Source organism: Scomber japonicus, chromosome 13, assembly GCF_027409825.1.
Source record: "Scomber japonicus isolate fScoJap1 chromosome 13, fScoJap1.pri, whole genome shotgun sequence".
Lineage (NCBI taxonomy): Eukaryota > Metazoa > Chordata > Actinopteri > Scombriformes > Scombridae > Scomber > Scomber japonicus.
Window position 1 is genome coordinate 7,042,242 of NC_070590.1, and position 16,800 is coordinate 7,059,041.

General features: G+C 38.3%; 1 protein-coding gene across 1 annotated transcript in view; it reads left to right on the forward strand.

The window, feature by feature from the left end:
• arhgef12b (Rho guanine nucleotide exchange factor (GEF) 12b) overlaps positions 1–16,800 on the forward strand; it is a 43,587-nt gene that overhangs the window by 12,544 nt on the left and 14,243 nt on the right. The window contains 14 exon segments of the mRNA XM_053332327.1: positions 313–404; positions 3,489–3,587; positions 3,710–3,759; positions 4,749–4,806; positions 5,603–5,796; positions 7,440–7,514; positions 8,016–8,132; positions 10,025–10,150; positions 12,088–12,210; positions 12,854–12,952; positions 13,278–13,388; positions 14,439–14,537; positions 14,669–14,711; positions 16,210–16,315. Coding sequence (XP_053188302.1) covers positions 313–404; positions 3,489–3,587; positions 3,710–3,759; positions 4,749–4,806; positions 5,603–5,796; positions 7,440–7,514; positions 8,016–8,132; positions 10,025–10,150; positions 12,088–12,210; positions 12,854–12,952; positions 13,278–13,388; positions 14,439–14,537; positions 14,669–14,711; positions 16,210–16,315 — 1,392 coding nt within the window.

The following is a 16,800-nucleotide window of genomic DNA, read 5'->3' on the forward strand; positions in this document are numbered from 1 at the left end:
AGGGCATTCATGTACGAGAGAGAGTGAAACCTCCTCAGATACATAAAGGTTAAGGAAAAAAAGGAAATGAATTGTCCTACCAACAGGAAGTAGACGTCCCACCCACCCACAGCTGACTGATGTGGATTTATACCCAACTCAGATTTTCATATTATTTTAAATGTTATTGCAGTTTTAAACATAATCAGTGATGCAAGAAGGGCATTTGGGTTTTTGGTGAAGTTATTGGGTCGAAATCTTTTATAATCTTAGTTAAATTTAAAGTTTGAATTAAAGTGTTTTGTGTGTGTGTGTCTTTTTTTGGTCTTTTAGGACCCCAAGCATTCTCAACAAGGATCCCGCAGACAAGAAACCTAAAAATGACAAATCTTCTGTCTCCCTCAAACATGAGTTTGACCCTACAGGTAAGAGATTTTGGTGCATACTTTTCCTTTTTATAGATTTAGTTTTTTTGTTTTGATTTGAATGCTATTAAGTTTCTGCAACATTTATACTGTGAAACAATTGTAAGTCTAGTTTAAAAGTGCTGTACTGAATAAAATAAGTACATTATAAATCTAGTGTGATGGTTTCATTGCATAGACTAAGCATGGGAAGCCAAGTCTTCACACATGAATAACAGTCTTCACTCTTTATAGTATGACATTATAATCTGAATTTCCATTGTAATCTAAAATAGGGATTTTGTGCAATTTGAATGTTTTAATTTGAGATTAAATTACAGCTTCGAGGACTTAAGTGAATTAACTTCGTCTTGTTCCTATGTGAGGTTTGTCTTATCTGATTTAAAGTACGAATCGTCCCATCGTCTTTACCACACGGGGTTGGCGGTGAGGGACAGGACAGACACAGTTGTTAAAATGGTTGCCGGGGGTTACAAGGTTGACATTAATCCTTTGTGGCCTTTTCTTCACCCTGGAGTCTTGAGGCTCCTTCATGGAGGCCAGAAGACAACCAATTATCCATTCAGCTCTCTCAGATAAGTCTTTGAAGTAGGAGGAGGGAAAAGGAAAAACCAGACGGTGGCAGATTGTGAGTCGTTACTTCCTCAGTAGCGACAGGAAGAAACGTCCCTAATGGAGTTTTCTTCATCTAGCGGATATTCTTTGCAGATTTGATGGGAGTGTTGTAGCTGAGTTTATGGAGTCACTGATTGCACAAGATTAGGAGAACCTAATGTAAGATTGAGACATTCAATAAAAAGAGTAAAATAGATAAACAATAATACATTGAACACGTTCAGTTTATTCTACTCTGAGTTACTGCTTTTTTTGTTTTGCAATATAATGTCTTTGCTTAGTTTGAATTTAATTTTTTAAATGTAATTACTATTTTTAATATCACATACATTACATTGATCTAAAACTTTAATATATCGCTCAGCTGATATTATCGTCCAATATAGCTCCATCGTAGATATATCGGTATTGGCAGATGTGTTGTCCGATATGTGCCAATTTTTATTTTTTTATGGACACTTGATAATTTTTCTTAATTCAAGTTAATTTTTTTGGTTTGTTTTATTCATAGCTAATTATAATCATTAAATTCCCAGCAGTTTTACAAAATACATTTTATTGTCAAACTGTAAAATGTCACAGCCTCCATTACATACAGTATCCACATCTGAGGGATCATTGTTAAAAATGTGTGTTTATGTATATATACATTATCTGCACATATACATCCATATCAGAATTGTTTTGCTCCCTAATATCGGGATCGGCATCGCCCCCTAAAGTGCAGATTGAGTCGGGCCTTACGTTCATGAGAGGATACAAAAACATTATCATTGAAGCAGCACATTCAATAAAGCAGGATTAACACTGTTGCATTCATGTCCACCTGCTATTACTAAACAAAATGTCCTCTGTCTGTGAATCCAGTTCATATAGAGAATATGCACTATAATGGTTCATCTAAGCTAGTCCAAATGTACAGATGGCAAACACATGTTACGCCGCCTGATTAAATCCCATTCAGTGCTGCTTTTGGCTTTCTCGTAGGTGCACCTTTGGTTCCTAGTTGCACTGGGCGCTAGGACCCTGCTATGCTTGCATGCAAGTCTAGAATTAGATTGGAGCTACATTTAGCCATTATTATGTTCATTATCATGTATTATCATGTGCCATCTGTACAAATATACATTTATCATGTCCAAACAAAAGAATATAAAGAAACAGTACAAGAGGACCTAACGCTGACCCTTGTGGAACGCCATATTTTAAATGAGCTGTAGAAATGTTGGACTTGGATAAGAATAACAGAGAATATTATTTATTTATAAGAGTCAAACCAGTTCAGATATGTGTTTATACCTCCCCGATGTTCCAGATGATGAAGTCACGATCATCATCTGTGTCAAACTCTGCAGAACGAAAGCAAATCAAGAGTGAAAATGTACACTTTTATATATCGGCAGTGAATAGCAACCATTGTTGAGAGAGACACACAGATGTAGTTTCTGTTAATAAATGATACCGAGTCTATATTTTCTACCAAACATTACCGCTTCATTGTTAATTTATAAGCTTATCAAGATAACTCAGGTTGTTCTTTTCCCAGGCAAGGTCGGGCAATGATGACATTTAAAACAACAGAGGACTGCATACCAGACCATTTACAGTGTGATCTGTGTCATGTTAGTAAGAGGGACAGTTTGAGATTTCTTTGGGGACTTTCTAATTCTAATGTTTCTATAAAGGACATATATATATATATATATATATATATATATACAAAGGATACAAAGAATCAAGAGAGGGAAAATACCTCTCGTCGATGAGTCCAGTTATTGTTGAAAGGAGAAGCAGGCTGCTATTCAAAACTTTTTCTGTTTTTATACTCTTGATTTGTCACTTCCTGTGTGGAGAATTTTTCCCACCAGTGACCACACCAGATGATCTGTGCCAGGATGTATTTTAGGCAAATAGTGCAAAGAAACATGATGGAAAAAAATATAGAAAAATATATAATAGATGAATTACTTTTATGCACTTTTATGCACTTTTATGCATGAAATATAAAGGTATACATGTTGTTGTTTTTACAAAAGAACAAACATTGTACCATTAAGTCGGATCATCTTTGTCACATCCATTAATCATTATTCATTGGTAAGTAATTTAACCCTCCTGTTGTCCTCGAGTCAAGGAAGGAAGGGAGGGAGGAAGGGAGGGAGGAAGAAGGAAGGAAAGGATGAAGGAAGGAAGGATGGACAGAGGAAAGAAGGAAGGGGGGAAGGAAAAGAAGGGAGAAAGGAGGAAGGAAGGAAAGGAAGGAAAGAAGGTGGGAGGGAGGAAGGGAGGACAGGAGGAAGGGAGGAAAGAAGGAAGGACAGACAGAAGGGAGGAAGGACAGACGGAAGGAAGGAAGGACAGATGGAAGGAAGGAGGGAAGGAAGGACACGAGGGTTAATGCTGTGTGTGTGTGTGTGTGTGTGTGTGTGTGTGTGTGTGTGTGTGTGTGTGTGTGTGTGTAAATGACAGGGCTCGTGCAGCGTTGTGTGATAATCCAAAGAGATGAAAATGGCTTCGGGCTGACAGTAAGTGGAGACAACCCTGTGTTTGTGCAGCTGGTCAAAGAAGGTAAGACTTTCTCTCTTACACACAAACACACACATATACACACACACATACACACATGCACACACAAACATATGATCACCACACACTCCTCAGACTGTGTTTTTCTGTCTTGCGTATTGTAGATGGAGCTGCGATGCGAGCAGGTGTCCAGACAGGAGATAGGATCATTAAGGTGAGCCTTATTATTTCCTTCTTCTTGTTTCCATGATGATCAACTGAACATCTGCACACTCAGCTCCAGATGTGTATGAGAGACGTGAACGAGAGTCAGATTCCAGTACGCTCTTCGAAAGTAACTATATCAAGTCAGCTTTTGGTCATGCCTGGCTGATACCTCATCTGCTAAATAAAACTGATATCAGGTTGATATAATATATAAATATAAACATTTTCCTAACTGGACAAATTAGGAGAAACACCTAAACATAAGGGTTGTATCACTCTTTACTTAAGGACTCGTATGTTTTTGTTTTTAGAGTAATTCACAAACTATTTTAGTGCTAAAAATAGGTGTGTGAGAAGTTAAAGGAAGTAAGGAAAGAAAGAAGTAAGAAAGGTAGGGAGAAAGGAAAGAAGGACAGAGGAAAGAAGGAGGGAGGGAGGGAGGAAGGAAGGAAGGACAGAAGGAAGGGAGGAAAGAGAGAAGTACAGACGGAAGGAAGGAAGGAAGGAAGGAAGGAAGGGACAGTCAAAACAGACGGAGTCCACTTGACCCGGGAGAACGACACAAGGGTTAACCCTCCTGTTGTCCTTGAGTCAAGGAAGGAAGGGAGGGGGGAGAAGGAAGGAAGGAAAGGAGGGAGGAAGGAGGGAGGGAGGAGGGAGGAAGGAAAGGAGGAAGGAAGGAGGGAAGGAAGAAGGAAGGGAAAGAGGGAAGTAAAGTAGGGAGGAAGGAAAGGAGGGAGGAAAGAAGGAACAGTCAAAACGGACAGGGTCAATTTGACCCGGGAGGATGACACCAGAGTTAAAGAGGAACTTCTAGTTGAGCCAATATGCCCCCTGATGTTTAGAGGTTAAAACAGGTGATGTCATAAGTAACTAGGGGCAACACCATGAAATAAATGTTATCTGGAAAATAATAAAAATATGAAAGTTGAATGAAGTAACACGACAATGTCAACTTTGTGAAAACTCTCTCCTAATATTTCTATTTTCTGACAGGTTAATGGGACCCTAGTTACACATTCAAACCACATAGAGGTTGTAAAGCTGATAAAATGTAAGTATGCATGTGTTATTTCATCTTTTAGTATGCTGTATCACAATTATTTGAACAATAGATTAAGTATGTAGTTTTACCAAGTTAGTGATAAGGGCTGAAGCAACATTTCCAGAGGTTAATAATTGGGACAAAGATTAATATTTGTTTCTGAAGTGGTGTTTTTAAGTACTGGAGCTGGTTGTATTACTGCTTTCTGCTCATGGAAAATAAATCTTGACATTTTATTTCTAGTGACAGTAATGTTTCCATGTTTCCATCCAGCAGTTTTCTTGGATCCAGCATCTAGTGGCAGTTAGCGGTACTGCAGCTTCTGGCCTAAAAACTGGACAAGACATATAAATTGTGATTTAATATATCAACATAATGGCATCACAGTGTTTGATTCAGCCAGGCAATACAGTATTACTGACTTTTCATTTTATATGATCAAATTGGTTTAAACTGAGCTAGGGCTGCAACTAATTGTTATTTTCATTATAGATGAATCAATCAATTATTTGTTGTGTTTATGAAATGTCAGAAAATAGTGAAATATGTCAAAGATCCAAATCTGAAATGTGTTGTTTCATCCTAACCAATAACCCACAAGCCAAAGATATTCAGTTTACTGTCATAAAGGTCTAAATTAACCAAAAATATGGTCATTTGGGGATTCATTTTCTGTCAATTGCTCTTAATTTTTATAGCTCTAAACAGAACTTTCTCTCTTTGAGGTGTTTTTGGTGCTCAGATCTTCACAGTGATGCATTTATTCCTGTGTCAATATTCTTCTTTCTCTTCATTCCTCTGCCAGCGGGATCATATGTAGCCCTGACGGTGCTGGGCAGGCCTCCTGGGCTTCCTCATCTCCCTCTGGGGGAAGAGGAGAAGGAGGCAGGAGGAGAGGTCAGCACTCCTTGCTCTCTCTCCGTGCCCCACTCACCTGCACTGCCAGGCGGAGAGCAACGCAGCATCCTGGACCACATCGCCTCCTCGCTGCCTGATGGGGTAAGAAAGAGGAAAAACCATGCCTGGAGTTTTGTTAAATTAGTATTAAAGGAGCAGTTCACTACACAACATTTAGCTCAAACTAAAAGGTTGAGGCATTGTGCAGATAAATACAAAACCTTTGATTTACTGATGAGATTTGATGCAAAGCTATCTCACAGAGTATGTATGAAGGGGTCATGTGTGAGAAACAGCTGATTTTGTTGGTGAAATAAACCCAAATTTTGGTGTCAGAACCCGTCACAATCACAATTTCAGGTGGTAAAACTGGAAAACTTGTAATAATCCTGATAGAGACATGACATTGAGTTAATTTGAGTTTTGGATTATTACACTGTAGCTCCCAATGCAGGTATAATTTTAATGGGATATCAAAATTAATATCTTCTGCCTCTCACAGATTTAGTTCTCTGGTCCAGCACCTTTTTTTTGGATTATTACTCATGACTTAAAATGTCCTGATAGTTCTGATGGAGCTCAGGTCGTCTGTCTTCCACTCACATAATGTTTTCATGAACTGAACCAGACGCTATGAAACTGTTTCCAAGTGAAGCTTCTTCATGTAGTTTTACTCCAGACATTACTTCCTGTTTAATGGTCAATTATCTTACTCGGACAGAGAACGTTGTGGTTAATAGTTGTAGTCGACATGGCAACCAGATTAGCTTTGTTGCACACTGGTGGCAATATTATAACCTAACCTGCCCACTTTACTACAACATTAGATAGAGATATGTGATTTTTTATAGATCAGCGCAGACTGATTCGGTCACTTTCTGTTAAAAACTCTTCTTTCCATTCTGGATTGGTAACGCAGCCCAAATAATTATTCCTGCTGCTTTTATAATACAGGAATATAAAGATTAATTATTCCATAAACAAACATAGACATGCAATTTGTTGTTTTTTCCATTTTGTCATAAATGAAATACTTTAAGTGAAGCAATTTTAAAGTGTAGGAGAGATGTTCCCTCATTTGTTAACATACACTGGACTCGGACTGCTGTATAATGTGTGTTTGTGTGAAATCTGCTGGAAGCTTTAATGCTTTGAAATGATTTTATCTGTAGCTTGTTAATAGAAGTTCATGATACCAGTAGTTTATACGGCTTGTACAACCCATTCGGCTAATTATTTCTAATTAGCCTCATCATCTCAGTCCATAACTGCTAGATTTGACCAAAAAATGCCCCACTGTGTCAATATTTGTCCTTTCTAACACTGAATGTGTGAAACTAGAAACTTTACTTTCATAAAATCTGGTATACTTTATAATTAAATAGTATTAAAAATAGTTTCTTGTTAGAATTATCTACTCACTAACATCTTGACTATACCATTTTTCTTGCTCATTTTCTAGTGCTTGAATAGAGATAGTGTTTTTTAAGCATGTGAATCGAATACTGTATTTTTGAATGACCACAATTTCCCCTTTGTAATTTTTCACTTTCGGTCTAATTTGTATCACTTCTCTTTTTCTTCACTGTGAAAACCTAAACCTGTCTTCAAGCCCCTGGCCTCTTCGCTCACATCAGTGTGTTACAGGAATAATTTCGTGTCATGAAATGATGTATTTTTCAGAGTCTCTACAACACTTTTGTTTCAGTGCTTCCTCTTCCTCTTTGTCTCCTCTTCTCTTTTAGGATGAGAACAAAGTCATGCACAGCCAGAAAGTTGACATCCTAAAGATGATCACCAAGGAGCAACAGGAGTTACAAGTGAGTGTATAATACCTTGACATTGTGATATTAATTGTTATATTATCTTTAAAGTATGAAGATTTCTGTTTTGGTTTTTTTGGCAGCACCTATGGCTATACATGGTAATTACAGGTGTGATTTTGAACCTCGCTAGCAGAGTCACAAACTGTTGAATGAGTTGAGGAGTCTGTTGTGTTAGTTCCTGCTTTTGCTTGTGATTTTTTTCCTGGGAATGTCCCCATGGATACCCAGTTTGTAATACTGTAAGTGCAAAGGCCTTCATTAATGAGCCGTATGCTCGATCACTATTGTGTTACCTCATTTCAGGGGATAGATGGTGACTTTAAATTATATTACCAACTCTTGAGTAGGTTGATTTTGGCCGGGCGTCTTTGTGTTATGAGTTCATGCAGTTATTTATATGTATTTGACTCATGACCATTACGCAAGATTGTCTTAAAACTTCCTTTTTTTAATTTGTGAATTATTTCAAAAACACTGGGATTCATCTATGTAAAGGCAAAGGAGGAGGATTACAGCAGAAACCCCCGACCGAAACTACTGAAGGAGATCCAGGACGGAAAGAAGCACATTTCACTGCTACAGGAGCAGCTCAGCAAAGCAACAGCATTACAGGTGCTGTAAAAACACACACACTGATTTCCAGATACATGCTTTGTGTATATATATTAGCGACTATGTATGCTACTATAAAAATGTCATGACATATCACACTTGGGAAAAACAGGTGTGAGTAGTAAAATAAATTATAAGCAGTGTCACTGTTTATGTTAATGTTATCTGTAGCTCGTCTGCTTTTCCTGTTGTGACAAGTATGTGCCTATGAAATATAAGGCCTTTAAATATTTTGGAAATGAAAGACATTTTTAGAGAGAATGAGAAAGTAGATTGTATCTCCCAGTCACACTCGGTCCATGAGTGAAGGTAGACTAGCCAAATACTGACTGGAAAAATGTGTTTTCCTTTGATGAAGTGTGAGTTTGGGATTAATTTGGCAGAATACTATTAGTTATCCGACTATGCAGCTGGAGACTCCATACAGCCAGTAACATTTTTACATAAAGTAATCATGTGTCTATTATAAGCAGAGCAGACAGTCACACTCAGCCTGATAGCATCCTGCTACACAACACAATAGCAACAAGACTCTGAACAACAACCGACTCAAGCTTTCCTGTTAAAATCTCTTTCTTATCTAACTTCAAATATGAACACATATCTTGTCTAGGATCTGAGCTTGTTGAAAGAGTCTCCAAATAAGCATTTGTTGGGGAAAACCACCTCGCTAGCACCATCCAGCAGGCTAGATAGATAATTAGCCACTCAGCTGCAGCACATTAAGCAGCATGTAAGCGTACATGGAAATGTCAGTTGAAGCCTGTTAGATGTTGGTTTTGTAATTGCTCTTTAAAATCTCAGCACCATACTGTTTGTTGATGACTACCTACAGTTTGTTACGTTACATCTCTTAGTGACGATGCAAAATGATGTTGATTTATGTGTCAGAGTGATAGTAATCTAAATTTACTCATCATTATAAAGTAAAGTGTCAATTTTACAAGAAGTAGTGAAGTCTATCATATCCATAGTAATTTACAATAAAGTTAAACTACAGAAAACAACAAATATTGTTGTTTTTTTTAGGGGGGGGGGGTATTTTTGCCTTTTATGGATAGTAGCCAGTACAAAAGCACAGTGACGCAACATGCAACAAAGGTCTTTAACTAGAATCAGGGAAGTTGTGGTAAATGGTAAACACCCTATAGCCCCACTCCAGACATTACTTCCTGTTTAATGGTCAATGACCTTACTCGGGCAGAGAAAGGTGTGGTTAATAGCTGTAGTCAAAACCATTTCCATGGCAACCAGATTAACTTTCTCTCACACTGCTGGCAATATTATAACCTAACCTGCCCACTTTACTACAACAGTAGATAGACATATGTGTATTTTTATAGATCAGCGCAGACTGATTTGGTCGCTTTCCTGCTTAAGCCAGTTTCAGTTAGCAGCAGCTTCAGTTTTTAAGTTTTTAGTGCGAATGTGTGAAAGAGAAACACAAATGAAAGCAAAAAATGGTCATACTGAAAACGATAGACTTATACATAACAGTACCCATAATGCAATGCAAGACTATCAACCACATCCGAAAAAGGAGTGGGAAAACCCCTTCTCCATAGATCAATGATTGCTAATATAACAGCTTCATTATATGAATTTCCTATATTTAATTACTAATTAATCCCGTCATACAATATACACATTTTTAATTAATCAATTAAAATTAATTAAGTAATTTGGCAAACAGTGTGGCTAATATCTTAAAATCGTCACAATACACTGCAGGGGGGCTTTAAGCATTCATGTAGCTGGTCGACACTTTTTCTCTGAGGTATAAATTAAGCTTCGACTCGCCAGTCGCTCCCACAGACTTCAGATTAACGTAGGTCACTGCAGACGACCTTCGATAATTGTTACTGATAAGAGAGTGAACACATGTTTTTCAGGATGGAGCTGCAGGGTCCAGGAACGGTGAGGCTGAGGAGGGGGACAGCGCGTCTCCTCCGAGGGAACAGACAGTGTCATGGCGGGGTGACGGGGTTAACGACGGGCTGTGGACCAACAACAACTCTGTGGGTATAATGACAGATTGCAGCAGTTCATGTGGTGGACCACATTACCCAGAGCCACTCTGTACTTAGTTTTTCATGTGTCAGTTTCTATTTTAGTTTCATTTGAGTGGTGATTTTGTTCTTTGAGGGTAGCCACCTTACATATTAAATGCACTTTATGAGGCAGCATGGAATGATGATGGGGATGATGACGAATTGTGTGGCTATTTTACTGTTTTCATTTTATTGTATTGTTTTGTATGAAAGTCTCTCACTAAAGAAATCTAATATAATCTAATATAATCTAATTATTATCTAACCTACTGAAACATTTAGTGAAGTAATTTGTCAGTAAAAAAACATAAATAATCTAGTTTTGATAATTAAATACATGATTTAAGTCATTTGTCAAGCAAAAAGGCTAGACATTCACTGGTTGCTGTGTCTCTTATTTGAATATGTTTCTTCTGTCCTCTGATTTATATGGTTTAACATGTAATATTTTAAAATTTTGGACTATTAATCGGACAAAACAACTAATATGAAGACATAAATGTTAGTTCTTGGAGCTTGCAGCGGGCGCTTTTCACTGTTTTCTGACTTTGGCGAACTAGAACCATTGGCCCTTTACTCCCATCAAAACTTCACCAGCTGGCTGAATCAGTAGATAACAGTAATGTTTTCACAAGCCCTCCAAATCTCTTTCTACTAGTTGTCATTTTTATTCAAGTTCAGTCAAGAAAATGGTATTATTAACAAGCTAACATTAGCAACAATAATGCCTTGTAGCTGGCAGAAGTTGTTAGTTTCAATGTCACTCCTGACTATACCTTCATTTTGTTGTATTTGGAAGTCCTTGTACACATTTACAGAGGGGCCATCAATCACAGAGCTCCCTAACATATGTTTTACCTAGTAACTAGCCAAAGTAGCATCCTGATTGGATGGGAAAGGAGTTTTTTTCTTTTACATTTCTCTTTGCTATTCAATTTTGATGATCTTAACTACTTTTGACAAATTAAAGAGTTTAGTTAGTAATTTTTAGGTGAAAATCTAAATAGATCTTCAATACCAGCCTTTTGTTTTGCTACTTTTAGTGATAAAAGTGCTTCCATTGACCATGTGGTGTTATTAAAGGACAGGTTCACAACTTTTAAAGTCTGTCTTGAAACAAGTTAGGTACCGAAAGTGATGAAGGCCAAAATCCACAGTGTGTCCACACAGTCATTTAAAAGTAGATATGAAGCTTATATGAGGTACTCAGCAGTCTGAGTTAGTCATATCAAGTGGATATCTGACACATTTACAGTCTTTTTAGCTTCAAATTCCCTCTTTGTGTTTCCCTGTTGAGCTGTGGTGGAAGTATAGTAACAAAAAGAGAGACTTAAGCACTAAAAAGACTGTAGATATCTACTTGATTTGAAGCTTCAGATAAACGTCTTTTACACAGGAGGAGGACTGTGGATTTTGTAAGTGCATTATAAAGGGATCTTGTGTCCTTGAGTGCCAAGAAAGGCGCCTATGAATAAAATGTATTATTATTATTTATCTTCTAATGGTCAGTATGAACAGGAGGAATGATTATAGCGAACTAAACTCCTTTCAGTGTTCATATGTGCACCCGACTATTGTTTAAAGACAGATTTGAAAAACTGTGAACTCATCCTTTTTAATAAGGAACACCTACACAGTCTAATGTTAAATAACAGGAAGCCTGTCTGAAAATACTGCTTACCCGGCCAGACCCCTTTGTAATAACAATCTTTTTTATCACAGCTGCTATAAATAGGGATGAAATGGTCCTACGTTCCAGTCTCGGGGGGTTTTCCAGTATTCAGCACCAGACTAAACAATCAATTTGGCTAATGTGCTGTGTTGCTGCATGTGTGTAATAATGGTTACTGTATATGTGTGTGTGTGTGTGTGTGTGTGTGTGTTTCTGTCTGTGTTTGTATTAGTTGGGTAGCAGCCCCCTCCCAGACAGTCCTGGTAAAAGAGAGACGCCCTGTCAGAGCCCAAACATCAGCCGTCACGGCCTCAACTCCTGCTCGTCGCCCGACACTGAGGACACACCTGACTCTGTTAGACACACACACACACACACACACACACACACACACGCACTGACACACTCGTTTGGCTTCTTAATATAATCGCCATGCTGTCATTTTTAAGGACCTTTTCAAGCTGGAATAAAAATGTCAGTGGGCATGTAATTGGCGACAACTAATTATCGGTGGCGGACCACATCACTGACTAACTGACCTTTTGCTAAGCCCTGCACCCCTCTAGTTACTGTTGCTAGGTCGGTCATGCTTTCCGGTTTGCCTCGGGTAATGAGTTTGGCTTTGGGGGAGGGTGGGGGGTTATCAGTGTGCAGACATCTTAAGATCCAAAAAAAAATCCAAAAAAAGAGCAGCACAGAGCCGCTAACATGTGTTTTCTTGTATTTTTGATTTTTGGGAAGACTAAAATCACCCAAAAATGTATCAGCTATTCCAAATCTAAAGATGTACACATCTTCTGTGCCTAGTTACGGTTTCTAAGGCTGTAGTTTGGATAATCTCTGTTTGAAGGGGTTTATTGAATAGTTTATTTGGATGTTTTTTGAGTTGTCATGCCGACAAACACAGCTGATATCATCCTGTCTATTAATAAGAAACTCATGACATACAATATATCAGTGCTTTTAACTTTTTGAATGTACTGTATTGTATCACACAGGACTCCAGCGCCCAGTGCACTGTGGGTAGCCGTCCCTACCTCCTCCACCCGCAGATCATTGGAGCAGAAGATGACTACTTTGACTCTCAACAAGAGCAGGTATTGACTGTGTATTGACTGTGTGCTCCTTTATCAAGATGACCTACATGAACAGCTTCATTTAAAAGTTGAGTTTTAAATTTCTGCTGACCTTTGTTGTTCATTTTGACTTCCTGCTGATAAATTTGTTGTTTGACTGCCTTTTTAAAAAGTCTAATGAACTTTCTTCTTCTTCTTCTTCTTCTTCTTCTTCTTCTTCTTCTTCTTCTTCTTCTTCTTCTTCTTCTTCTTCTTCTTCTTCTTCTTCTTCTTCTTCTTCTTCTTCTTCTTCTTCTTCTTCTTCTTCTTCTTCTCCTTCTCCTTCTCCTTCTTCTTCTTCTGTCAGATTAATGGGCAGTGCAGCTGTTTCCAGAGTGTAGACTTGCTGAAGTGTCGGCCGGCTCACCTCGCTGTCTTCCTCCATCATGTGGTCTCACAGTTTGACCCCACGCCTCTGGTATGTACACAAACGCACACACAGTACAGACTGATATATATCTATGTCTATGATATATGCACATATCATAGACTTCATCTGTAGAGTAGATAGAGTGCTTCTTTAACAAGGTAAACTTCATTATTCCAGTGTATCAAACTTTTCAAGGACTTAAAGTTTAATACTGGTTTCTAAAATGTCCCGTATGAATGTGAGTGTGAATGGCTGCCTGTCACTGTGTGTGAGGCCTGTGGTTGACAGGTTGACATTTTTGGTAATAAAATATGAAGTAGCTTCAAACTGGAAGGACAGCAGGTTAATAATGAATTGTGGACACATTAATCATTAACTTTTTTGGTCTATAAGTTTGTGAGTTTGTATACAATGTAGTGTGTGAATTGTGTTGTTAATAGTAGGACCACATGATTTGATTCAAATGATGATCATGAAGCCTAATGTCTTTAACCCTCCTGTTGTCCTCTAGTCAAGGAAGGAAAGGAGGGAGGAAGGAAGGATGGAAGGGAGGAATGAGGAAGGGAGGGAGGAAGGAAGGAAGGAAGGAAGGAAGGACGGACGAAGGAAGGGAGGAAGGAAAGTAGGAGGGAGGGAGGAAGGAAGGAAGGAAAGGAGGGGAGGAAAGAAGGAAGGAAGAAAGGTAGGAGGGAATGAAGGAAGGGTGGAAGGAAGGAAAGGAGGGGAGGAAGGAAGGAAGGAAGGAAGGACAGACAAAAGAAGGAAGGTAGGAGGGAAGGAGGGAGGAAAGAAGGAAGGAGGGAGGGAGGGAGTGAGGTAGGAAGGAAGGAAAGAAAGAACAGTCAAAACAGACGGGTCAATTTGAGGACAGTAAGCAATGGTTTGGCAATGCGCTTAAAAAAAAACTTAATTGATTATAAGCAGTTAACTACTTTTTCGGTGAATCCGGTCTGGAGCTTGTTTTGGAGAACAGCAGTTGTCATCAATAACTATTTTAATTTAACTATAAGTGGGTTAATGATCGAGTCTTGTGGAAAACTGATGTGAAAAAAAGCATAATATCCATTATTTATGTGTCTGTCCTCTTCCCTCTGTCAGCTGTGTTATCTCTACGCTGACATGCACAAGCAAACCAGCTCCAAAGAGAGCCGACGCTTCTTCATGGAGTTCCACTCGCTCTTCATGGATCGAGCAGCAGTAAGTTGTTTTCTCCCTTTCGCTTCCTCGGTCAGCTGGTTATCTGTTAGACCACATATTTCTGCTTTCTTTGACTTGTTGGTATATCTGTTTGGTGTGATCTTATTCTCTTCCTCTTTTCTCTTTGACAGAATCTTAAAGTACCAGTGCCAGAGACCATTGCTTCTGAATTAGGTAAAAGGATATAAAGACTGAAATGTATCTCAGATTTCTTGATATTCTTCATATTTTAAAAAGTACTCTACTGATTTAGCATTTTCACTCCTATAATATTGTCTAACTCCTTTACAGCATTTAATTGATGCAGCAGGACCAGAGATATCCTCTTTTTATCCCATGCATCACTCTTACATGGTGTTATTTTTCCCACAATGCAATGTGACCTCCGAGATTTGGAGACTCTTGATGGGCAACTATTGAACGATCTGCAAGGGGAAAGACAAAGACATTGGAAGGCTAGTTTTTAAAGCTTGAGCCTAGCTTTACTGTAACAGAAGGTAGAGGAAGAACAAACCAGAACTGTCTCTGATTAATAAGAACAACTATCTACAGCAAAGAGAATAACACATCGCAGCAAACCTCCCTACACACTATGACATACTTATTATGAATATTCATCTATACATGATGTCAAATGTATCAGATTTTTTAACATGTGGGTTTGTTATCCAGCTAAAAACTTCCACCAACTCTGATAATCAGCATGTCTTTCAAAGAAATATCAGCTTCAGACAACTTTATTTATCCCATAAGAGAAATTCAGTTCTACAGCCTACTCAGTCTTCACACTAAAGAAAAACAAGGCAAGCAACAACATGTGAGAGACAGTAAATCTGCACATGGGTACAAAGAAGAGAAGCACTTTTTTTTTCACAATCTGGCACCTCGGGTCGCTCCGTATATGCAGGTTTACACAAAGAACCGGACGAAAAGCAGACAAAACAAAAATAAATCACATAGGTTTAAGGAATGATGCGTTCAGGAGCGTTCAGGAGCGTTCAGGAGTGTTCAGGAGCCTTCAGCAGTGTTCAGCAGCACTCTGACACCCTCAGGTCACCCCATGAATTCAGCTTTATTTGAGGAGCCAGGTGGAAACGAAGCAAACCAGGTTAAAAAACACAAAGTTACATGAAATTTGACAATCATTTCTGGCTGAAATGTGTTAGTTGTAAAGATTATTTTTGATTAAAACCTCTTTCGTCAACATCGGCACACCTCCTCCGCATTTCATACTTGTCCATCAAGATTCTCGCATTGTTTGAATTTTCACATTAGCGGCCATTGCACATTGCATCACTAGGCATTACAATTCTTTTACTCATTTAATGCATTATGGGTTTTTTGCATCTTAATAAATGAAACAGTGGTGATGATGGTTAGGAGGTTACCAATAAAGATTAAGATTATTTAAACTTTTGATCCAGCGGCTTTGATACAAGCTTTGTAAAAAGATACAAGTAGGTGAACCTTCAGTTTAAAATGAGTTTTACTACAAATGAATACTATGGTCAGTAGTTAGAAAGCCACAAAGTGTCAGACAGATGAATGGATGAATCAACTGTTTTGTTATTTTGCCAATTTAAGCAATTAATTCATTTAAAGTAGAGATGAGAGTTTCAATAATGCTCCCAGGCTTACTGTTTTTGGGGTGTGTGCATGTTTCTTCATACAGAGAAGCGGAGGCTGGAGTTAATCCCAGAGGATCTCTGCAAACAGTACACCCAGCAGTTACAGGACGCACTCCTGCCAGACCTGCACAAGAACCTGGAAGACTTCAGGTAGCGTTCACACAGCTGTACAACTAATCTTACAAGTCAAGTCATATTTTATTTGTACAGACAAATATTACAAATGTCACCATCCGGCTCAAGGATGGAAAAAAGAGGGGAGAACACATGAGCTTTAACTAAAAACAGATTTATTGTACAAATCTAAAAGGTAAATGAAACTGAACAACCAAAATCAAATATGGTGATGTCCCACCTCAACCCACCAGGCTCCTGCAGGTAGAGGACAAGGAATCTGTCCAGAGAGGATAAATTTACCTCAGGAGCCTTTACAACATCCTCTATCCTTAAACCCATAATTCAAACGAAAAAAAAAAAAAAAAAAAAGTTTAATATGGGAAAAAAACATAAGAAACAACAACAAATAAAACAAAGATATATTACAGAAATACAGCATGGAGCAGGATAACAAAATTACAAAGGATTCAATATATATATATGACGAATGTGATGAAGAAGATGCCAACCAGCTTCCA